At 40.5% G+C, this 24,088-nt stretch overlaps 1 protein-coding gene across 6 annotated transcripts; it reads left to right on the top strand.

Annotated features, from left to right (window-relative positions):
* The first annotated feature begins 252 nt into the window (after window positions 1–252).
* Window positions 253–23,511, top strand: LOC311277057 (vitelline membrane outer layer protein 1-like). 6 transcript variants are annotated; one of them, XR_014625157.1, is made up of 6 exons: window positions 279–611; window positions 1,564–1,688; window positions 1,810–1,929; window positions 4,759–4,820; window positions 8,050–8,231; window positions 9,388–9,467. XR_014625157.1 is itself a non-coding variant. In XM_084387196.1 (5 exons), exons 1-4 carry the CDS (start codon window positions 408–410, stop codon window positions 8,228–8,230), a joined length of 630 nt encoding a protein of 209 aa, XP_084243322.1. In that variant the 5' UTR covers window positions 253–407; the 3' UTR covers window position 8,231; window positions 9,388–9,467. The 6 variants fall into 6 exon arrangements, 4 of the variants coding, with proteins under 4 accessions (XP_084243322.1, XP_084243321.1, XP_084243320.1 ...); XR_014625158.1 differs by lacking the exons at window positions 8,050–8,231; window positions 9,388–9,467 and adding exons at window positions 6,779–6,837; window positions 7,022–7,101; XM_084387196.1 differs by lacking the exon at window positions 4,759–4,820 and having other exon boundaries at window positions 253–611.
* The last annotated feature ends 577 nt before the right edge of the window (window positions 23,512–24,088 follow it).

Below are 24,088 nucleotides of genomic sequence, written 5' to 3'. Positions count from 1 at the left end.
ATTTTACTGAGTAAAACACTTTCCAAGAACAATCAGTTAAACAAACAGATGTTTCTTTTTTGTGTTTATTTACAGGCATTGACATGGACTGCTGATTGGCTGAATTTAAATGCATATAAATGTAATGCTCTGATTGGCTCAAAAAAGAATCAGGCATGTTCTACTGACCAACCAAAGAAGGAGGTGGATGATTTTGCTTAATCGTGTGTAAATATGAGCCTTTTTCCTTAATAAACTTGAGAATGTTACGATACTACACAGTCTCTGTGTCTGCTTGATCATTCTCATATCACAAGGGTTGAGGCGTCTGTTTCCACCTGATCACTGATAGCTGAGGCTGCAGATAGTCTACCTGAAAATTAATCTAACAATCAGTATTTTTTTACAATCAGGCCAGTGCTGTAGCAATGCATCACTTCTTTTCCATGATGGTTTCACTGCTGGCCATTATTGGGCATGTGAGCGGTCGGCCCGCAGAAGGTCGTTCTGTGCGGAGCATCGACCGATATTACAGATCTGAGCTGACGGTGTCGAATGGAATGAATTGGGGATCGTGGGGGCTTAGGAGCATGTGTCCAAGTGGAAAGTACGCCGCAGGGTTTAGTCTGAAGGTAAGTTTGGCATTGACTCTATTTGCTAATATGGGGGTGAATGAGTGCTTCAAAGGTTCAAAACTGTGGAGTTGCTGTTTGTCATTTAAAGGTGCTCTAAGCGATGTTGGGTGAAGTCACTTCTTGCTGACGTTCAAAGTATTGTCAAACAAAACGGAGGCTAGCACGACCCTCCCTCCTAATCATCCCTCCCCCTCCCTCTCCCCCTCCCTCTCCCCCTCCCCCTCCCTCTACCCCTCCCTTCCGTGCTACCTGAGACAGACATGAACCATTTAGAAAAACCAAACTGGATTTAGCAGCATTTTTTTACAATGTGTTCAGGGGACAGGCAGCTAGCGGATAGTGAGGAGATGTTTGCTGGATGTGACAAAAAATGGTTTGGCCTAAAAAACGCGTGACATCACTTAGAGCACCTTTAATTCCAGGTTTCTCCTGGGAACTGCACCTGCTTAAGTGTCTGTGTAATACTAAAGAGCATGAAGATAAATGTTACTATGGGTTGGGTTAGAGTTAACTCTTTCAAATGGAAGATTGCCTGGATCTGCACCTGGACCCAACCATGACACATCCCTGAAGTGCCAGCCTCATCAGCCCTGTGAAGACCTCATCGACACGACCAATCTGACCTCTGACCTGTAATGCTGCCTGGATCATAATCATAAACAGTTCGCTCGTTGGCCAGAGGAGAAGGGTTTTTTTCTCCATTCTGTCCCTGATGGGAGTTTTGGTTCCTTGCCACTGTTACCTTGGCTTTTGGCTTTCTTAGTTGGGGACATTTAATATTCAACAATATTATTGATCTGCCTTATTTAGGGTGGACGATGATGCAATTTTCTTCTAGAAACAAACTTTGTTGTATTATTTTCATGCTATCAATGTGAAGCTGCTTTGATACAATCTGTATTGTAAAAAGCGTTATATAAATAAAGGTGACTTGACTTGTTGTTTTAAGGTGGAAAGACATGTTGGTATTGGTGATGATACAGCGCTCAATGGGATTCGTCTTTACTGTGTCGATCGGTCCAAAGGAGCATCAGGATCACATGACTACACCCCAATTGAGTCTGACGTAGGAAAGTAATGGACTCAAATTATTAACAATATTGCATTAAGTGTTTAAGCTTGATAAATAAACTGAGGATTTTCTTGAAAATAATAATTGCTTTGATCAGGCAAACTCTTTGTGTGTTTTCTTCAGCTGGGGTCATTGGACAGATATCAAATGGTGTTCTTCTGGATACCTGACAGCTTTCCAGCTGAGAGTTGAATCTTTCCAAGGAATAGGAGATGGAGATGATACGGCCGCAAACAACATCAAGTGAGTGTGTGTGGTGCTATAAGTTACACCATCTCTTACCCATCCTGGGTTTATTTTGCTATTTAAGGACTCAGTTTTCCTGTTACAACCCTGGCTCAAGGGAGGCAACATAGAGGAGTCACAAACATCTATTATGACCAAAATAATGTTTATTGCGAACAAAATTAAACAGACAAAGAATAATGGTGACTGCTGCTAACAATGCTACTGCTCCAGGCTGCAGGGTGTGAGAGAGAGTGGGTGGAGTTAGACAGGGCTTTTAAAAGCTGGCCAGTAGACTTAGGGAAATGATGGGAGGAGCTTCCAGGATACCTGCAAAACAGGGCACAGAATAACTTTGGACATAACACCTCCTTCCATAAGTAAGTTGCTCTAAAGCAACCACTCAGTTAAATGTCACACAGAATAACACAAAACTAAACTGACTGCATATACGACCTAGACAGGGCATCTGCAAACACATTGTCCTTTCCACGGATGTGCTGGATGTCCAAATTAAACCCCTGCAAAAATTAACTCCATCGCATTAGCCGGGGGTTGGAGTTTTTCATCCTACCGAGAAAAACAAGAGGGTTATGGTCTGTATAGACCACTAGGGTCTGACAAGAAGAGGTATAAACATCAAAATGAACCAGAGCTAGAATAAGGGCCAAGGCCTCTTTCGCTATAGTAGAATAATACTTCTGATGTACGTCAAACTCCCTCTGAATCCTCTTGGAATAAGACACCAACATCACTAGCATCAATAGCTAGTTTAAAAGGCCTATCAAAATCAGGGGCGGCAAGAACAGGAGCACTTACTAACAGCGCTTTCAAGTTCTCGAATGCAGATTGACAAGCTGGACCAAACAAACGGGACCTTTGGGCTGAGAAGGTTAGTCAAGGGAGCAGCAACACCTACATCAATATCATGATGAAGAACACTGGTGCGTGTAGGTACATCAGAGAAAAGGTCAGGATGTTGGTGAATTATTTCCATGATGTCAAAACGATTTGGGGAATCCAGGTAAGAAAGGTCATCTAAACTGGCCAGGATTCTTGAATTTAGCAGCCTACCTTGAGACATTTCTGGATTAACAACAACATCAGCATCCTACCAACATCAGCATCCCACCAGCGATAAGCCTTAGGAACGACAACCTGAAAGATACTACTCCACTCGTCATGGCAAGACATCTTAGGAGAAGTCCACTTTCTCATTAACAATCCATCATTCACAAAGTACACACAAGAAACAGCAGTAACTGCATCTTCAGAAACAGCCTCTTCAAAGAGGAAAACCAAAGTTGTATCTTATCCTTGTTCCACTTTTAGCTCTTCACGAGAGAGGAACACTGTACCAAACCCTAATGTCTCAAAATTTACCATGAAGGTGTCAGACAGCGCAATCTGAGTCAGAGGTTTTGGCTGGATCTTTTACGGGGTTAGACAGTGCAATCTCCGAGTCACAGGTTTTGGCTTGGTTTTTCTTTGCCCTAGCACGAGTAGTAACACAAACAGAGAACGGAAATTGCTTGGAAATTGCTTTTCAAGTTCATCTGGGCTTTTAGATGTTACCGGGAAAGGAACCACCTCCGGAGCAGCAAGCACTCTACCACCAGCCAGGTCATTGCCTAAAATGAAAGACACACCTTCAATATGAATATGAGGATAAAAAGCGACAACAACCTCCCCAGACACCAGAGCGGTTTGGAGGTTAAGATTATGCATGGGTAAGGACAGGTAACTGCCACCAAACCCTTGAACAATAACATTGGAGCCCAATGCAGACTTGTCATTAAACTGAAGAAAATCCTGGAGGATCAAAGACTGAAAAGCTCCAGAGTCTCTCCATATCTTAATAGATCGCTTGGCTGTAGGATCAGAAGCAAGAGAGACAAAACCATCCATAAGGAAAGACGAAGAGCCAACCAACTCTAACTTTCGAGTTGGATGCTCTCTGATAACTGGAATCGCAGCCGTGTTCACAGTTTTAATTAAGGCTACAGGCTTAACAGATTTATGTTTCTTATTCAAGACAGTCGGCAGTAAGATGACCAGGTTTCTTGCAATAGAAACATGCCTTATCGGAAGCAACATTTCCAATGGCCGACTTTCTGGCAAAGGGGACCGAAACTGTGGGAATATGCTTCACAGTACTAGCTCTATGAAATACAACTTCAGCCTTTTGCTCACCCTGTCCTTTATCAAAATCAAGCTTATGCATCAACAAACTCATCTGCCAACACAGCAGCTTTACAGATAGTGGTCACTTTTTGTTCATTTAGATATGTACAAACAACATCTGGCAAACAATTTTTAAATTCCTCAAGCAAAACTAATTGATGAAGATCTTCCTTCGTTTCTACTTTCAGGGACTTACACCGTCTACCAAAAAGGGTCTCCTCTTCTTTAGCAAACTCAACATATGTTTGTTTGTCAAGCTTACTGAGACTTCTAAAACTTTGGCGGTAAGCCTCAGGAACTAGCTCATAAGCTCTCAATATGGCACCTTTAACGATATCATAGTCCTTGCTTTCCTCAAGACTTAAAGCCGAGTAAGCTTCCTGTGCTTTTCCCACCAAAACACTCTGCAAAAGTAACGTCCAGGCATGCTCAGGCCACTTTGAAATTGTAGCCACACATTCAAAATGAGGAAAATACTTTAACATCTTTCTCCACAAAAGGGGGAACCAATCAAATGTTTCTAACTGCATCAAACCCAGCTGACTCAACTTTAGGAGAGCTCACCAGAGAAGCATGCTTGAATTCCAGGTCTTTAAGGAAACGTTCATGTTCTAAATGCATTTGCTTCTCTCTTAGCTGTCTCTCCTTCTGCTTTTCTTCTAGGTGCTGTTCTTGTAAAGCCAATTCTCTCAACCTCAACTCAACAGCACTCTGTGACATTTGAGGTGATATATTCTTTTGAACTGCCAGTGGAGGTGCAGACTTGAGGATACCATGCTCTATTACGATAGTTTTAATAGACTCCTTAATAATCTCTTTTAAACGTTTCTCACTACTGGCAATCTCAATGTAATAATGATTGGCAAGTTTTAGAAGCTGATCTTTAGTAAGTTGCTCAAGCAACTATTCTGAAAGTGCACTTACGAAGTCATCAAGCGTTGCCATACTCGATAGCTTTCTTACATCTGAACAAGACTGCACCTGAAGCCTTTACAGAAAGTTTCAACATGAAACCAGTGCGCACCATACACAGCACAAAGTGTCCAATACTACAAAAGCAGCCAAATCACCAATGCTCTCTCTACCCAATGGCTACCAGAACCATAATCACAAAAGTAGGACTAGAACCAACCCATCAAACTACTAATGTAGCACAGAACATTACCCAAACAAATACCACTACCAAAATGGAACTTGCTGGTAATCAATAACTAAGGCAACAACTAACTCAAGGAGAACTAACCTACACAAAATCAAGTTGCACAGTTACTTGACAAACAAAAACTGCATAACACACAAAGCTAGGATCATGGACACATTACCACAATGGTACCCATAAACTAGAGCACCTCTAACTCACCTAACTTATCAAAATCACCCTCTGATGAGCACAGCAAGCAAGCCCCTGAGTGCACTGACAACCCTTAAAGCAAACCCCCTGGTAACTGCCTATCATACACTGAAACCTAAGTATCTTCTGAGACGTGCCGGGCTCGAGGCGTCTTTAAAAGCAAAACTTCAGTGAACCTCAGCCATTTGGCCAAGGACCTGAAATGCTTGCCCCCACCGGAGAAACATGTCTCCACCCTGAGTTATCGCAAAAATAAAAAAGGCAAAATAACAAATGAATGCACAGATGGAAGGACAGATTTCTCTGCCCAGCTAGCACACTCCCTAACTCACCAGGGAGATCACCAAATATTTCAAGTCAACAGCACTCAGACACTATACTCACCAGATACTCATCAGAAGGGAGAAACACAGCAGCCTGCAGCTAGCATCAAACAGCACACCACAAACTAACACCAAATCACACAATCTAGGGGGGAAAAAATAACAAAAAACTACTCCGGATACGATAATCCTGGACGAGCCCCCAACATGTTACGACCCTGGCTCAAGGTAGGGATGGCTGACGCGAAACAGTCGTTCCGAAGCTTTGCGAGATCCCAAAGCGCAGATGTTTCGAAACACTGATCCGAAGCGTGATTCAAAACACCCATGGCACGTGACTATGGCCAAATGAAGCCTCGAAGTGTTTCACTAAGTGTTTCATCAGGTGTGGTCCGCTGAATCAGCGTTTGATTGACACGGTCGGGAACAGACCACACAATCGCACCTCTGTATAAAAGTGAAATCAATGCATATTGACCTCGTGGGTTTTTGTGAGAGGAGTTTGATTTTGAGATAGCGGATTTTTGATGATATAGTGACATTTATAGTGCGATTTGATTAGTTATAGGCTATTTAGGCTTTAAATTTACACAACACATTGACTGATAGGCTAGAGACAGACAGAGTATACATATAGTGACACATTAATAGATACATAGATATAAATATATATAGACAGCTAGATTCATAGATAGATACATATATAGATAGATTATAGATACATATATAAATACATAGACTGATTATAGATAGATACATATCTAGATACATAGATAGATTATAGAAACATAGATAGATTCATATAGATAGATACATAGATAGATAGATTTGGATAGATATATAAAATGGAGGCTCCCCAGAAGAGATGCCGTAGATCTGTGGTGTGGAAGCATTTCCGTTTAGAAACCCCAAATAAAGTGAGATGTGTGTATTGTGATCGGCAGCTAGCCTAATGCAACAATACATCATGATGTGCCATTTGAGGAGCACTCATCCTGCCATTTTGCAGAGTGCAGAGGATCATTCCCCCTGTACCTGCTACTGACACTGCTGGGCCATCTCAGCAAGGTATGCATTGTTTGAAATATGATTATAATTGAAATATAATTACAAACTTTTGGGACACTGTTTAGAAAGTCCATAGCCCTATGCCCTACAACCTAATGTCCCAATCACAACTGCCAATCATGTTAAAAATAGCTTCAATGTGAATATAATCTAATATAATATTGTGTGAATATACATTTTATAGGTCTACATATGAGACACACAATGCTACAGCTGATGCCACAGTGGAAGTGAAAAAATACATCAACGATGCGTATTTGCCCAGAACTCATGATCCACTAACTTACTGGAAAGAGAGAGCAGTAATCTTTCCTCATTTGTATGTCCTAGCTAAAAAATATATTTGCATGCCAGGCAGCAACAAGTGTCCCTTGTGAGAGGATTTTTTCAAAGGCTGGAGAAATTATCTGTAAAAAAAGAAGTAGGCTAAGTCCTTCCACAGCAGAGAAATTAATATTTTTGAATAAAAATCTCTAAAAAAGGGAGACATTGTGCCTTGATTTCTTTTATTAATATTCATTTTGCAGGACCAAAATAACATTATGCACATGTGAGGAGCCTATAGGTTACAAGCTTCACATATTAGAAAAATACAATAATAAAAAAACAACACATTTTTTTTAATGGCTCGTCAAGGTTGTTTCAGATCAACACCTGCAAGTGACCACTAGGTGTCACCGTTGAGACGGGTGTCGGATTGATTCGAAGCCTCGAAACAATATGGCCCATTTTCAACTGTTCAACTGTTTCATTGCTTCACAAAGCCTCGATCTGCCCATCACTAGCTCAAGGGAGGCAACATAGAGGAGTCACAAACGTCTATTATGACCAAAATAAGGTTTATTGCCAACAAAATTAAACAGACAAAGAATAATGGTGACTGCTGCTAACAATGCTACTGCTCCAGGCTGCAGGGTGTGAGAGAGAGAGTGGGTGGAGTTAGACAGGGCTTTTAAAAGCTGGCCAGTAGACCCAGGTAATTAGGGAAATGATGGGAGGAGCTTCCAGGATACCTGCAAAACAGGGCACAGAATAACTTTGGACATAACATACCCCATCAATAGTTTAGTTAATATCACACTCGCAGTCGTGCTGCTGTTCAAGATTGCAGTGATTAGGCCGTCGGCTGCAGGTGATCATGTGACTGACATTCAATCCAACAGCACAATTACATATTTTATCATAATATTGTCACATCTGATTTTTCTCCAGGTTCTACTGCAGTGATGGTTATAATCTGGAGGGTGACGGCATGTACTGGGGCAGCTGGGGCTACTGGAGCTCAACCTGTATGGGAAAAGGAATCTGCGGCATCAAGACCCGGGTAGAAGAGTCACAGGGAAGAGGAGACGACACCGCTCTCAATGACGTGCGCATGTTCTGCTGTGATTAAGGTGATGTGATCGCAATCAAAAACTCAGATCTTGCTATTAGTGACTGCAGATCAGTGGTGTAGTCTAGTTTTTTGTAGTGAGTATACTCTAATATAACCCCCCCCCCCCCCCCCCCCCCCCCCCCCACCGAACTTTATTTTGGTGGGTTGTAGACATTTGAGTTTCTGTGTTTTAATAAACTATTATTATTATTATTATTATTATTAGGCCTAAAGTATACTCCGTGCAATAGTACTATATTTCTGTTATAATTTCTTCAAGTTATACAGAACTTTTATTTTGACAGGTTGTCGTAAAGACATAACAGTTTCTGTGTGTATATGAAACGAATGAATGACGATAGTTTTATCAAATGAAATGGTGAAATTCTCATCAAGTGACTCTCATAGCAGCTCTGCGATGAAATGCACATGTGTAGCTTACATCATGTCTCAGTGAAACGCTGAAAACCCCACAAGCGTGAGTCACGCGTGCTTCTGTGTGTGTGTGTGTGTGTGTGTGTGTGTGTAGTGGAGGAGCACACACTGAGCGCTCATTCCCAGAGACGCGTAGAACAATTGCAGTCTCTTTTAGCTTTAATATTCATAGACACTAGTCCATATCGAGATTTGATTCATTGTACAGCAGCTACTTTTGATTTATTCATTCAAAAATAGCCTAATTCCGTGACGTTCTGCTTTATATAGCAAGTTCCATTTGTGACTGGATTCCGCGATTCGATCCGTCGCTTCGCAAACACAGACGGGGTGAATTTATGAATGAAAGTGTGAAAGTTCTGACACAAAACGAAGTTGATACGTATCCTCACGCTTTTTTAAGTGGGTATACGCAAATCCTTGGCCTTTTCTAGTGGGTATACGGCGTATACCTGCGTATCACGTAGACTACACCACTGCTGCAGATCTACTGAATTTAGATTTTTCTTTCAGGTGTAAGAGGATGACAACAAGAACAGCAAGAAGATCAAATGTGTCGTAATTATTGATCATCATAGTATGATAAACTAACATGAACCATGTCATGGGCTACAACAGTTTTGTATTGTAAATCTGTAAAGTCGGCCAGTCATCATCACAAAATAAAGCCTAACCGGATGATCGGGAGATTTACATCCCGTCTATTATTGGAGTTGAAATGATTTTATTCATTCTTGTAGGTTAGTGATTCTTCTGAAGACTCCTGAACTTCTGCTGAAACGGTTGCCAAATATCAGCAATAAAGACTTTCTAAACCGAACCTTGTAGTTTCACATTGTTTTGCACAACACTTTACATCAGATCGTTCATTACATTAGTGCATGTGGCAGATGGTCTAAGGTGACTTGTATTGCATTCAAAGTAATTGTCTTATCCGTTCATGCATTCCCTGAGAATGACCAGCCTAATCTCAATACACACGCACCCCACAATACTAATCCTACCCAAATGTATACCCACACCACTATTAAACCTACCCATGTGTGTCATATGCACGTAAAAACTCGTTTTAGTGAATAAATGGCAAGATAAACACAATGCGTGCTATAGAGACGCATTTAGTGTGACCGGGTTACGAACACTAGGCTACATTAAATTAAAGTGTAATATTGTCAACCCTGTCACCCTAAACTTTTTCCTTTCTAAAGGTATAATCATAGGTGTTGTATTATGTTTCAGTTCTGTGCAGTTTTCTCTCGTTTCTCTGTGTTTCAGTTGGTTGATTAAGTTGTCACATGGTTTTTCACATTTCTTTGATTGGTTTGTTCTTTTTTTATTTATTTATTTGTTCAGTGTCAGTTCTACTTCACGTTTTAAGTTAGTTGTCCTGTTTTTGAGTATCTTTTTGTTAATAAAACAAAGACTGCTGTATTTACAGCCTTTTCTCCTCATCATTGTAACCAACTCCTACTCATAGTGTTCTACTCCTAGAACCTTAAAAGGACATCAGCCATCTTGGTTGAGTTTACTGTGGAGTTCAAGAACATGAGGCATCCAGCTTGCACCTTCGAGGCCTTGAAGGATTTTGTAAACTTGAAACTTACATCAATCAAGAAGATTAGAACCTAACTTCTGAGGTAAAAGACAGAAGAGTTGATTGCCTCTTTGGATACTGATACGTCATTAAACCCTCGAAGCCTAGAGCTGACTACACCTTTGATTCAAAGCGTGATTAGTGTTATTTATACTTTAATGAAGTTTTATTTTGCATTACATTTTTTTGTTTATTATAAAATGTAATGGTTCAGTATGGTAATTGTAAAGAAAGGTTGACTTGATTATATGTTGACCTTTAAGTGCCCTCTTGTGGCGTGGATTGTGTATGGTAACTTTATTGTTTAAAACTTTATAACTTGTTTTGAGATGAGTTCATTGTGAAGTGTCATGGCTGAAGAGCGACTCGTGCAGTGAAGTTGTGGCCCGCATAAGGCTGTAAGTTGCTATTATTTGTCATATAAATATGATGTTTAGTTGGTTTAAGATGTTTGTCAGAAAATTCATTAATCTAGAGATGCAAATGTAGCTAAAAACGCTAGCTGTCTTTTGTTATGATTATTAGGCTAATTTTGATTCCATGATTAGAAGCCATTACCTAAAACAAGGAATATAATTAACAAATGCACATGACAATGTAACATTTAACGCTTAATGTGTTGATTTAATGTTTCATTTGAATGCTTTATTTAGGCAGTAAATACTGTTCAGTCAGCTATGCACTTTGAATATGTACAATTCTAATTGCTGTATTTTCTATGTCTGTTTACAGTTTTATAATGTTAAAGTTAAACGAGAAAAGATTAATGAAAGCTAATTGGAAGAGTAAAAAGCCATGAACCAACATCTCGCCTGTTCACTGTCTGTCTAGCTGGATAGAGAAGTAGCACGTCTAGTGAGGACAGAGCATAAAAATAAAAGTAAACAGTTAAAAGAAATTTAATTGATTACAAAAACTGCCTACTGAGGCTTTGAATTTTAGTGTTTTAAGGCTTTGACCTTAAAACCACAACGCATGATGTTTTCAGCCGGATCCGCGCCGCATCCAGATCAGATGGAGGACCTGCGCCTAGACATGACCACAACGCATGATGTATTCAGCCGGATACACGCCGCATCCAGACCAGATGGAGGACCAGCGCCTAGACATGACCACAACGCATGATGTATTCAGCCGGATACACGCCGCATCCAGACCAGATGGAGGACCAGCGCCTAGACACGACCACAACGCATGATGTATTCAGCCGGATCCAGGCCGCATCCAGACCAGATGGAGGACCAGCGCCTAGACACGACCACAACACATGATGTAGTTAGCTGGATCCAGGCCGTATCCAGATCAGATGGAGGACCAGCGCCTAGACACGACCACAACGCATGATGTATTCAGCCGGATACGCGCCGCATCCAGATCAGATGGAGGACCAGCGCCTAGACACGACCACAACGCATGATGTATTCAGCCGGATCCAGGCCGCATCCAGACCAGATGGAGGACCAGCGCCTAGACACGACCACAACACATGATGTAGTTAGCTGGATCCAGGCCGTATCCAGATCAGATGGAGGACCAGCGCCTAGACACGACCACAACGCATGATGTATTCAGCCGGATACGCGCCGCATCCAGATCAGATGGAGGACCAGCGCCTAGACACGACCACAACGCATGATGTATTCAGCCGGATCCAGGCCGCATCCAGACCAGATGGAGGACCAGCGCCTAGGCACGACCACAACACATGATGTAGTTAGCTGGATCCAGGCCGCATCCAGACCAGATGGAGGACCAGCGCCTAGACACGACCACAACGCATGATGTATTCAGCCGGATCCGCGCCGCATCCAGATCAGATGGAGGACCAGCGCCTAGACACGACCACAACACATGACGTATTCAGCCGGATCCAGGCCGCATCCAGACCAGATGGAGGACCAGCGCCTAGACACGACCACAACGCATGATGTAGTTAGCCGGATCTGGGCCGTATCCAGATCAGATGGAGGACCAGCGCCTAGACACGACCACAACGCATGATGTAGTTAGCCGGATCCGGGCCGCATCCAGACCAGATGGAGGACCTGCGCCTAGACACGACCACAACGCATGATGTATTCAGCCGGATACGTGCCGCATCCAGATCAGATAGAGGACCAGCGCCTAGACACGACCACAACGCATGATGTAGTTAGCCGGATCCGGGCCGCATCCAGACCAGATGGAGGACCTGCACCTAGACACGACCACAACGCATGATGCAGTTAGCCGGATCCAGGCCGTATCCAGATCAGATGGAGGACCAGCGCCTAGACACGACCACAACGCATGATGTATTCAGCCGGATCCGCGCCGCATCCAGATCAGATGGAGGACCAGCGCCTAGACAGGACCACAACGCATGATGTAGTTAGCCGGATCCGGGCCGCATCCAGACCAGATGGAGGACCTGCGCCTAGACATGACCACAACGCATGATGTAGTCAGCCGGATACGGGCCGTATCCAGATCAGATGGAGGACCTGCATCTAGACAAGACCACAACGCATCCCTGAAGTGCCAGCAGAGATTGAGATTGTGTCAATAGACTCTCCCCTGTGAAGGCCTCATCGACACGACAGCCATCGGCACTGATCTTAAAATCAAGGTCTGATTATCTGGTTCAGGTGTGTTTAATTAGGGTTGGAGCTAAACTCTGCAGGACAGTGGCCCTCCAGGACTGAGTTTGGACACCCCTGATTTAGATGGACCTTTTTATTCCTGTGCTTTCTTTCATGGGTGAAAGTACTTGCTTCAGCTAACTTTCTGCTTTGTGGTTTGGTTCTTGTATCATGACGTTTAATGTGAGCACTAGAGGGTTTGGATTGCACTTGTGGAAGACAGGAGGACACTTTTCCTATCTGCGACATTGGGATTATCAAAGTTATATGAAAGTGCTGACTTTTACAAGGACATTTCGGCAAACAACACTTGGGCCAACCTTGGACCGTAATTCCATGCGGTATGTGGGCCAAAATCTCATCTGAAATTTAGCCAGATCCGGCCCAAAGCCAATTTGTTATCTGGGGCAGCCCATGCGAAAACAAGGATAAACATCGGAAGGGCTTTTGAAAGGTGGTGTGAAGGGGTTCAAAACGGACGCAGAGACGGCTTTTTTTTTTCTGCTGGAACATTAATGTGTTGGTATGACAATTAGAAATTAGATTGCACAGAAATGGAAACTGAACTACAGGTAGCCCTATACACATTAAAGGTAGTCACGCAATGATGTTGTTAACATTAACAATTTGAGAACAAAGTATAATTTGCACGGTTTGACGTGATATGATAAGCGATCGTTAGATTTAATCAGTGTGCGATTTACTGCAATGCTTTTTTTCCCCTTAGTTGGTCAGAACAGTGGAAGTTACTTACTTGTTCAGACGACATTTTCCAGTGAAAATTCTTATGTTGGTCATACTTCCAAAAAGCAGAATCTGTGATTGCGAATGCCAGGATCCACAGCGGCGGCGACTGACAGCCGCACATTCTCCTCAAAACATCGGATTCATCCGCGCTGTGCCATGCCGAGGCACAACCCATGTAAAGTTGATAAATCTGCGAATAACTGCAATTGCAGATTTCAAACAGAGATGGCGACAAAGGGGAAAAACTACGGACTGCAGAATTAATAACTTTTTTTACAACAAAAATGAAACATCACTGAACTTACTTAAGCTGGACTGTGATGCTATTTCAACTTTGTTGCATTATTTTTCTGTTATCACTGTAAAGCTGCTTTGAAACCATCTGTATTATAAAAAGTGCTATATAAATAAAGGTGACTTTGAACAAGAACATACCACAGAAAAGTCTTCTGACAGAATTGTAAGTTTTTTAAAATGCTTATTTAGGCCAGACTAGACATACTTTACCTAACCTGAGGATAATAAATAACAAGGTTAAAGGTATTAAGATCAAAGTACTCACCGCAAAACAAGGATAAAAGCAAAGCTGTTTCAAAGGGCACAAGCTTTTACTGGAAATCTGATCAGTGTTTGTCTAAAGTGTGTTTATGCAGGGGTGGATCTGGAAAATAATTTATAGGACTATAAATTGATTGTGAAATCTACAGTACTTTACAGGAAATTAAAATGACTGTAAACAAACAATATCATATTGTATTTATACAGTGCATTTGTACTGTGAATGTACCCAGCATGCAATGCAGCATGAATAGGTTATGCTGCAGCCTAGAGTTTTTACAGTTTGGTTTTATGTGCACTGCTGAACTTATTTTTGCTAAATATTTAATTTATTGCAGTGAACGCGATCAAAAATAGGCCTGTCACTAATGATTATTTTGGTAATCTGTCGATTATTTTGACGATTAATCGAGCAATTGGAAAATTTCAAAAACGTTTAGCCTTTTATGTTCAAACCGGATTCAGACAATAGGCGTGTTTCCATTACAGATTTGCGCAAAACTTTTGAGAGTTCTTTCTAAATGTCGACAAAAAACTATTGCGAAATGACGGTGTTTCCATTAAACGATGTTATGCAACTAAAACTTCATTTTTTCCTCTCGCGATAAGTAAAATAATTCCAAAAATGGCAATGGACGTTGGTAGGTTTGTGTACTATATCCCAGCCACTGCACTAGCCATTATTATTAATGGAAGGAGATTCATGTGTGTTTTCCAAGCATGCAGGGTTAATGGTAAGGAATTAATTCGTAATTTCAATTTGTAGGGTAATGGAAACGTGGCTAGTGATGGAGAGACTCAATCAATCAATCAAAATGTGTTTATAGAGCACTTTAAAATCCTTTTAAAACTTTAAAAAGATAGTGTTTAAAAAGTGGACACAAAGTGCTGTACAGTAAAACAATAAATGAATACATAAAAGCCCTAAATACAAAGCTCACACAACCCATCAAATACAAATAAAAACAATAACAAACCATACATTGAACCAATACCATCAATATAACCAAACATGAATTGTCAATTTCAGTTATCAAAGGCCAAAGAATAGAGGTGGGTTTTAAGAAGAGACAGTGAAAATGCCTGTCTAATGTGCAGAGGTAAATCGTTCCACAATTTAGGAGCTGCTACAGCAAAAGCACGGTCCCCTTTTTGCTTGTGCTTTGTTTTTGGCACACTTATGAGCAGTGGATCGGCTGACCTGAGAGAACGGGTGGGTCTATAGGGGGGTAGCAGCTCGGAGATGTAGGGAGGGGCAAGACCATTTTGGCATTTAAAAGCAAATAAAAGATCCTTTGATATATAGGCAGCCAATGGAGTGAGGATAGACTCAAGAAGAAGTGACAACATGTAGAAGCAACAGGACATTTCTGAATGGTTATTGATGAATTTATAACTAGCTTATGTGTAGTTATCTTCTAGTCATTGATTAGCATATTCTGTCTTGAAAATCTATAAATCGTGTTCCGGGGGCGGGGTTTATGTAAATTCTAGGGTTGGTGATGTCACTAACCCGAGAGGAATAGAGCATCACAGTCCCGCCCACAGCCGGTGCCGGAAGTTAAAATTCAATACAATTTCTCCATTGACAGTTGGGATATAAGCCATAAAAACGTAACTATACATGGTAGACTTAAAACCAGCTACGGCTGTACTAAGCGATTGAATATGCTCATATAACCGCCAAAAGTTCATGGGGCACTAACCTTGTTTTGGGATAAATGCCTTTTATTCGCGATGTCTTGGAGAAGTACTTCATTACCCACAATCCTGAACAATCCCACAATCCCACAGTGATGCATCTGATTGGTGGAGCTCGTGTAACTGTCTGGTTATACCCCGCGAAAGTCCGTGAAGACTGAAGATCATTAAAAAAAAACGACGTGTTGACCACTGAGCGGTGATTGCAGTCAGGTACAAAGCACTGCACCATGTTGCTAACGTTATCGTTAACCGCTTTTCACACACGCACACAATATAAAATACACGATAAAATACACGATGATAAATATAAAATTTAATACACAATACCTATAAAAAACATTATTATTTACATGATTACTACTGAAAGAACTGCTATAAACTGCACAAGACAAAGTTCGCGTGGCTGTCGTAAGATTTGAAAGTCGCTCTAAAGGCTTTCGCGGTTGTGGCTTCAGTCGACTTCAGTGAGGCGCGGTGGTTTATGGGTTGAGTAGTTCCTTCGCTCGGAAATGAAAATATGTACACAGTCTTGTACCTTTGACTTTTTGGGGATTTTCTCGTTGTTTTTTCACTCTAAATAATATGTTGTATGCCTATGAGTTCAGCAGTAGCTGGTTATCCTCAGACATGCTTTAAAACTCTTTAGATACGGATTTTCCAAAACGTCAATGGAAGAAATGAATGGGAAATTTACTTCCGGCACCGAAGCGCTCTCGGGCTGTGGGCGGGACTGTGATGCTCTATGTGGTGTAGTCTCTACCAGCCATTTGTTGTAGTCCTTAAAAGCGATTTCTTTAAAAGCAAATATCTCCCTTTGCTCTGAACTTTGAGCGTTGTAACTTTGCAGATGTTGTTTATGCTCAAACAGCAACATTACACACTAACTAAAGTTAAAAAAGTGAAATCATAATCAACCACCCCTTTAATAAATTGACAGCCATAAAAAATAATCTGCCTTCTCATGTTTGTATGTGCGCTGAACGCTTTTACCTGAAACTCCCGAGATGTAATAAGTAGAACGTGGAAGTAGTTGAGCAAATAGTCCATTGTGACAGTCCTAATCAAAAATCTTACATTTTTCCAAAAGGGGCAAGAAACACCATTTTAAATGAACTGAGCTTTTATAGATATTTGTTGTCTCAGCGTTATTTGACCTGATCTTCTCATTGTTTATGCAGGTCACTTACTGGAATAACTGAGTTCAGTATTCCTGCTCCACAATTATTCTAGTTTTTCATCATTGTCTGTTACTGTCGGGAACCAGACTGTCATACCATTGATAAAATCTAATGTCTTGAGCCATGGATCAGTTTATATTCTGACTGTATTTACATTGACAACGTTTAGGAGAGATGTTCTATTTGCTTTGCAGGTTGGACTTGGATCAAGTCAATGTCCCACAGTGAGCTTCACAGAGGAACCAACACACACACACACACACACACACACACACACACACACACACACACACACACACACACACACACACACACACACACACACATCTGCTCTGGGCTGCAGCAGAAGACATCAGGACGGCCCTCAAACATGTCCAGAATTCTTCCTCTGACGTTGATTTCTCTGCTGGCTGTTTTCGGGCCGTACGTGAGCACAGAGAGACGCTTCGAGCGCTCCGTTAGCAGACCCGTCAGATCAGTGCTGAGGGTCCATAACGGCATGAGATGGGGCACGTGGGGGCAGAAGGAAATATGTCCGACTGGAATGTACGTCGCAGGGTTTAGTCTTAAGGTCAGTAACTATCGCCACTATGTGAGGTTAAGTGGTTAAAACTGTGTGCTGGTAAAACAAAACGGACACTATTTACTTTCCTCAATCCCTGAATGATTATTGCGGTTATAAGTAATTATTATGATGTTATCAAAATGAATTTGTCTTTTGGCTGATGCAATCTTATCTAGGTCATGCAGACTACCGGTTAATGTTAACCAATACTAAATGCCAAAGTTGCCTTTCTTGACTAAAGATGTTACACTGCAAAAAAAATACAAAAATCTTCTTCAGTATTTTTGTCTTCGTCAAGATGCATTTACTAGAGACGCAAGATGTTAAGTCTTGTTTTCTGAAAAATGTATCAAAATTAAGTGAGAAAAAAACATGGGGTCAGAAAAATATCTTAATTCAAAGAAGAAATTGATTATTTTTCACACTGGCAGATTTTAGTTCTTGATATTAAGCGTAATTTTAATTTAATTTAATTTAAAAAGTTCATTTTAATACATTTTTCATAAAACAAGACTTATTTTCTTCAGTCATTTTGCTTCTACATTAAATGCATCTAACATACAATATGCATTTTGTATTATGCCATGACTTTTAATTAAGTTCTCATGTGTTCAACGGCTGTTCAACTGCATTTTGTGATACAACCAAAATGCGTAATTGACACACAAACACTGCAAGCGCAAAATGATTCACTCACTTCAACTGACAACTATTATACTGTACGTATAGCCAACTTTACCCGCATACATACATTATAAATATAGTAAATCATTTATAATGACGCCATATGTAAAATATTATATCGCCCAACTCTAAACCAATATTAATTTAGTATCTTAAACATATTATTAATATTAATATTTAAAGTCTTTATATTTTCGTTTACATGTTGTGTATTTTAGTCAGTTTAATTAGTTTCTTTTTTAGTTTAAGTTAATAGCACTGCTCTAAAGTGATGTTTTCCTGAAGGTGGCAGGTATGTGGGAATCTCTGCTGGTTGGTGATAACACAGCGCTCAATGGGATTCGCCTTCACTGCATCGACCCGTCCAAAAGCTCATCAGGCCCGTACGAGGACTACGCCACAGTTCAATCCGACGTAGGAAGGTGACGCGTTTGAACTGGATGTAATACAGAGAAGCTGTAGCAAAACCTAGTGAGCTGCCTATATAGAGAGTATTGCCGGCCATGTTGCTGCCAGCGTGGATCGCTTCAAATCCGTCACTTCTAATGTTTTGTTCATCATGATAATCTTCAAAATTGAACACACCTTTCATGAACTTTGAAGCCTAAATACAGTCGGCACAAGTAAAAAGCTTAATAATACTTGCATCACATAACTTCAATGTCACCACCATTAAGCTTCCACCTTAAAGGTAGGGTAGGCAATTTCAGAGAAGCTAGCAATAGCAAGTTAGCAACTGTCAGGAGACGAGAGATGGCGTTAAATTACCTCATGTTCAAAGCACATAACATTTAAGGGAGTTGAAATTAATCGTTGCATCGTGATGTGGACGATTCTACATCAATGCGGTAATAGACCATAATCGATCATAGCCTAATAACATTTCTCTGACGACATTCGCCACATTCTCGCACTAGCATAAAATGGAGTGTGTGCATGTGCGTGTGTGTGTGGCTGCATGCGTGCGTGTACGTGCGAGTGTGTGTGTGCACACGAGTCAAGTGCGTGTGAGTGTGTGAATGCGAGTGTGTTCGAGGCTGCATGCGTGCATGTACGTTCGAGTATGTGTGTGCGCGAGTCGAGTACGTGTGTGTGTGCGAGTCAAGTGCGAGTGTGTGTATGTTTGCGAGGCTGCATGGGTGCATGTACGTGCGAGTGTGTGTGAGTGCTCGAGTCAAGTGCGAGTGTGTGTGCATCCGAGTGTGTGAGCGTTATTGTAGCTCAAGTACACTTGACAGTTTCATGCGCTTTTAGTATTTACAGTGTTTAAATTTAAAATGAACCGTAGCACTAGTTTAGTGATGGTTTACAGTAGCACTAATTTAGTGATGGTTAACCGTAGCACTAGTTTAGTGATGGTTTACAGTAGCACTAGTTTAGTGACGGTTAACAGTATCACTAGTTTAGTTCTAGTGTAGTGATGGTTAACAGTTCTAGTGTAGTGATGGTTAACAGTAGCACTAGTTTAGTAACGGTTAACAGTAGCACTAGTTTAGTTCTAGTGTAGTGATGGTTAACAGTATCACTAGTTTAGTTCTAGTGTAGTGATGGTTAACAGTACTAGTTTAGTGACGGTTAACAGTATCACTAGTTTAGTTCTAGTGTAGTGATGGTTAACAGTACTAGTTTAGTGACGGTTAACAGTATCACTAGTTTAGTTCTAGTGTAGTGATGGTTAACAGTACTAGTTTAGTGACGGTTAACAGTATCACTAGTTTAGTTCTAGTGTAGTGATGGTTAACAGTAGCACTAGTTTAGTGACAGTTAACAGTATCACTAGTTTAGTTCTAGTGTAGTGATGGTTAACAGTACTAGTGTAGTGACGGTTAACAGTAGCACTAGTTTAGTAACGGTTAACAGTAGCACTAGTTTAGTTCTAGTGTAGTGATGGTTAACAGTATCACTAGTTTAGTTCTAGTGTAGTGATGGTTAACAGTACTAGTTTAGTGACGGTTAACAGTATCACTAGTTTAGTTCTAGTGTAGTGATGGTTAACAGTACTAGTTTAGTGACGGTTAACAGTATCACTAGTTTAGTTCTAGTGTAGTGATGGTTAACAGTAGCACTAGTTTAGTGACAGTTAACAGTATCACTAGTTTAGTTCTAGTGTAGTGATGGTTAACAGTTCTAGTGTAGTGATGGTTAACAGTAGCACTAGTTTAGTAACGGTTAACAGTAGCACTAGTTTAGTTCTAGTGTAGTGATGGTTAACAGTATCACTAGTTTAGTTCTAGTGTAGTGATGGTTAACAGTACTAGTTTAGTGACGGTTAACAGTATCACTAGTTTAGTTCTAGTGTAGTGATGGTTAACAGTAGCACTAGTTTAGTGACAGTTAACAGTATCACTAGTTTAGTTCTAGTGTAGTGATGGTTAACAGTACTAGTGTAGTGACGGTTAACAGTATCACTAGTTTAGTTCTAGTGTAGTGATGGTTAACAGTAGCACTAGTTTAGTAACGGTTAACAGTAGCACTAGTTTAGTTCTAGTGTAGTGATGGTTAACAGTATCACTAGTTTAGTTCTAGTGTAGTGATGGTTAACAGTACTAGTTTAGTGACGGTTAACAGTATCACTAGTTTAGTTCTAGTGTAGTGATGGTTAACAGTAGCACTAGTTTAGTAACGGTTAACAGTAGCACTAGTTTAGTTCTAGTGTAGTGATGGTTAACAGTATCACTAGTTTAGTTCTAGTGTAGTGATGGTTAACAGTACTAGTTTAGTGACGGTTAACAGTATCACTAGTTTAGTTCTAGTGTAGTGATGGTTAACAGTAGCACTAGTTTAGTGACGGTTAACAGTAGCACTAGTTTAGTGACGGTTAACAGTATCACTAGTTTAGTTCTAGTGTAGTGATGGTTAACAGTAGCACTAGTTTAGTAACGGTTAACAGTAGCACTAGTTTAGTTCTAGTGTAGTGATGGTTAACAGTATCACTAGTTTAGTTCTAGTGTAGTGATGGTTAACAGTACTAGTTTAGTGACGGTTAACAGTATCACTAGTTTAGTTCTAGTGTAGTGATGGTTAACAGTAGCACTAGTTTAGTAACGGTTTACAGTAGCACTAGTTTAGTTCTAGTGTAGTGATGGTTAACAGTAGCACTAGTTTAGTGACGGTTAACAGTAGCACTAGTTTAGTGATGGTTAACAGTAGCACTAGTTTAGTGACGGTTAACAGTAGCACTAGTTTAGTGATGGTTTACAGTAGCACTAGTTTAGTTCTAGTGTAGTGATGGTTAACAGTACTAGTTTAGTGACGGTTAACAGTAGCACTAGTTTAGTGATGGTTAACAGTAGCACTAGTTTAGTGATGGTTAACAGTACTAGTTTAGTGACGGTTAACAGTAGCACTAGTTTAGTGATGGTTAACAGTAGCACTAGTTTAGTTCTAGTGTAGTGATGGTTAACAGTAGCACTAGTATATCTGACTGCTTGTATTCATTGATGAAAATGTAGGCATGTGCAGTAATATTGAAAAGTGAGGATGCAATGCGAATCAAGCGATATTGAATCGAATCATTGACATGATAATCGTAATCGAATTGAATCGTGAGACCAGTGACAATTCACAGCCCTAATAACATTACAATAATAATGAACGTAAACAACTTACAGACCTCTAGTTCTACAGCCTGACTGCTGCAGATCCATTTCAGTGTTGATAGTGTTGACATAAAAATGCATTAGTCTGAGGAAGTGAACCGCTCCAGGGAGAACATCATGGGTTGCCATCTCGTAATTACGGTAGTTATGGCGTGGCAGCATAAGCTCAGGAGGAACTGTAAAAGTTAACTGTAAATAACTCCCTTTGCCTACTTTTTCATTCTCAAACAGCAAGATTACACACAGCTGAACATGGAAAAAAGCATAGGACCCCTATAATCTCACAGATAACTGGTTAAATCATTAATGTTCCTTATCACATTCTTTCCTCAGCTGGGGTAAATGGTCAGATATAAAATGGTGCCCGAAAGGATTCCTGACATCTTTTCAGCTGAGAGTGGAACCCTATCAAGGGACCTGGGACGACACGGCCGCAAACAATATCAGGTGATGATTTCATTTTTAATTTAAAACTTATTTTGAAATCATAACAGCATTCCATAACAAGCTGCATAAACATGTCACTGCATGAGGCTCATCTGACACAGATATCAAGTGACCAAGAGTTATTTAACAACAAAATACACTACAAGTAGCCTAAGTAAAGGTTCCAAAAGGGTTTTTTTCGTAGCGATGCAGAAGAAGAACCATTATGGGTCCCCCCTGTGGTGAACATCCAGCTTTTAATGTTGTTTATGTGTCTATATGGTGTTTTTAATAAGCTTTAAGACAAAGCATGTGTAAATTCATAAGTCGACACCATTCGTGAGTATTTCCTCCTTAAAACTGCAGTGAACCAAAGACAGTCTCAAAAACACGCTTTGAAATCGCTGGTGTTTCTGACGTCACAAACTACCTTGTAACCAATCAGATCAACGTGTGATCGTCAACCAGTGGATCTCTGAGCTGAGTGAGTGAGTGGGGGCGGGGCTCATTTGCATATTCATAGAACCGCGTATACTAAATGAGGCAAGGGTGTCGAGTTACATTCAAGATATTTTAAGGCATGAAGAAATTTTTTTTCAAGGAAAAAAACTTTTACATATCTCACTTTGATTAAATATGAGTTTTAAGGGATACAATTATTGATTATAGGGGGACTTTAATAGTGGACTGGACAGTTATCTCAAAGGACAGTTCTGGTTGTCCCTCTCAAAACGAAACAAATGTGTAAACAGAACAGTATCTGTTCAAGGACTGACACTGTAGTCTTGCTGAATTTTCACCAGGTTCAACTGCAGTGGAAATGCAGAACTACTGCAAGGATCTGGGATGTCGTGGGGCACTTGGGGCGACTGGAGTGAGACGTGTGGAGGAACAGGACTCTGTGGCATCGAGACGATGGTGGAGCAACCGCAGGGAGTCGGAGACGACACGGCCCTCAATGACGTGCGCATGTTCTGCTGTGATTGAACATGCTTGTTTCAGAAAAAAATATTTGGTGGAATTTTTAAATATATGATCAGTAAACCATATCTTCAAGTAGTGCTTAACTGGGCAGAATGAATTGAGCTGATTTTTTGTAATGATAATTATGATTTTTTCCCCCCTTCACATTTAATGGACTACAATGAGAACATCAGCAACATCCAATATTAAAAGATCTTGAACATACTGAAGAGTTTCCTCACGTTTGTGACTACTAGTCATCAGTCTAGGAAATAGCCTACATTTCTATGAAGTTACTTACATGTGATTCTGTGAAAGCCTTACATAATGTTGTATTAATATGCAAATGAAACACAAACAAACAGATCCAACTCTGAAATTACAGTTTATTATTGAGTCAACAAGAATTTACAAACAATGCGAAATCTACTGTATGTTAATAACAATGTTCTTTTACAGAACTCGGCATAACAGATTTGCCCCTTGGATGCGCGCGCATCCGGTATTGTTTGTATACAAGAAACCTGAGTATTGTATGTATAAGTATACGGCACAACTTTTGCATATTTTCTTTAAAACTTTTTGTGTTCAATGCCATAAGAGCGAGAGGGACATCTTTATAAGTTTTGTTATTTTGCGTTCAGAAAAAAAGAACGAAGGTCATCCAAGGCTTTAGACAAGAGCAACACAGGGTGAGTAAAACTATTAGCCTACTGTTTTTTTTTTTGTTTTTTTTTTGAGTAACCTTATACTGAAACCTATAGAAGTCTGCTATTTCTGCTACATAAGAAAAATTATTATT

The sequence above is a fragment of the Rutilus rutilus genome (assembly GCF_951802725.1).
Source record: "Rutilus rutilus genome assembly, chromosome: 18".
In the NCBI taxonomy this organism is placed as follows: domain Eukaryota; kingdom Metazoa; phylum Chordata; class Actinopteri; order Cypriniformes; family Leuciscidae; genus Rutilus; species Rutilus rutilus.
This window is presented reverse-complemented; position numbering and strand designations above follow the sequence as displayed.

What these genes read in the sequence shown, in the direction of transcription:
- LOC311277057 (XM_084387193.1), top strand. Translation starts at nt 17,264, where the DNA reads ATGTCCCACAGTGAGCTTCACAGAGGAACCAACACACACACACACACA. An exon ending in TCGCAGGGTTTAGTCTTAAG is followed by an intron (nt 17,621 to 18,583) that starts GTCAGTAACTAT and finishes GTTTTCCTGAAG; the next exon opens with GTGGCAGGTATGTGGGAATC. An exon ending in GTTCAATCCGACGTAGGAAG is followed by an intron (nt 18,721 to 22,230) that starts GTGACGCGTTTG and finishes TTCTTTCCTCAG; the next exon opens with CTGGGGTAAATGGTCAGATA.